We start from the raw sequence: 830 nt of genomic DNA, 5'->3' as shown, positions 1-830 counted from the left end.
GGCAGCACGCAGTTACAGCGAATCCCAAACCTGGAGGGAGAGAGGCGGAGACACAGGTGAGTTTCCGGTCAGCTCATGCGCGTCGCTGCATCACTTTGTTTTACCTGCTGAGCTCTTTGGCGGCGGTCCTTGTTAAACCCTCGACTCCAGCTTTAGAGGCAGCGTAGTTAGCCTGACCGATGTTTCCTACCTGCAAACAACAACCACAACACAGACATGAGATAAAGGCCCCATAAACCATAAAGGCCCCACAGAGTGAGGAACATCTGCAGTGGTTTTTAAAGCTGCTTCTGGAATACAATATCTTTCATGGATCTTTTACTTTGAAAACTTCAAGGCAACAAAAACTCAGACATCATCTGCAGGATCATGCACTGCACTTTTACCTGAAGCCAGCACAAACACAAGATCCAATTCTGAGTTGGAGCTTTTATTTACACAAATATATCAATTAAGATGTAAAAATAAAATGTAAATACAATTAATTTCAAACAGATGCGAAGAAACTCAAAAAAAGTCAAGCAGGAAAATAAACTGACGCTGAAACTGTCGTGACTGGATCGTCTCACAGGACACTGAATGCATCTCGACTAGAGTGGAGCTGCAGGACGAGTCACTGCTGAGACTTCAGTCTGCTGTCAGCTCAGCTTCATTCTCAGAGTAAAAACTCAGAGTTTCATTTTTCATTAATAATGTTAATAACAGGAAAGTTTATACAGAACTGTAAACTCAAAGCCTGCCTACAGGTTTATGTTCGGGTGTTTTTTTACTTCTGTGTGTGTAAACAGAATAATGACCAATGAGATTTTTTTCTGTCTTTAATTATTTTT

General features: G+C 41.3%; 1 protein-coding gene across 1 annotated transcript in view; it reads right to left on the bottom strand.

Annotated features, from left to right (window-relative positions):
* The window catches only part of hsd17b8 (hydroxysteroid (17-beta) dehydrogenase 8), a 4015-nt gene that overhangs the window by 1250 nt on the left and 1935 nt on the right, over window positions 1-830 (bottom strand). The window contains exons 3-4 of the mRNA XM_005751395.1: window positions 105-190; window positions 1-30 (exon numbers count right to left, since the gene is read on the bottom strand). The exon at window positions 1-30 is cut by the window's left edge and continues 2 nt beyond it. Coding sequence (XP_005751452.1) covers window positions 1-30; window positions 105-190 — 116 coding nt within the window. The remainder of the gene's footprint in view (window positions 31-104; window positions 191-830) is intronic.

Source organism: Pundamilia nyererei, unplaced genomic scaffold, assembly GCF_000239375.1.
Source record: "Pundamilia nyererei isolate P.nyererei 1_Seehausen unplaced genomic scaffold, PunNye1.0 scaffold00309, whole genome shotgun sequence".
Classification (NCBI taxonomy): Eukaryota; Metazoa; Chordata; class Actinopteri; order Cichliformes; family Cichlidae; genus Pundamilia; species Pundamilia nyererei.
Note: the sequence above shows the minus strand (reverse complement) of the source record. Positions and strands in the feature narration are given on the sequence as shown.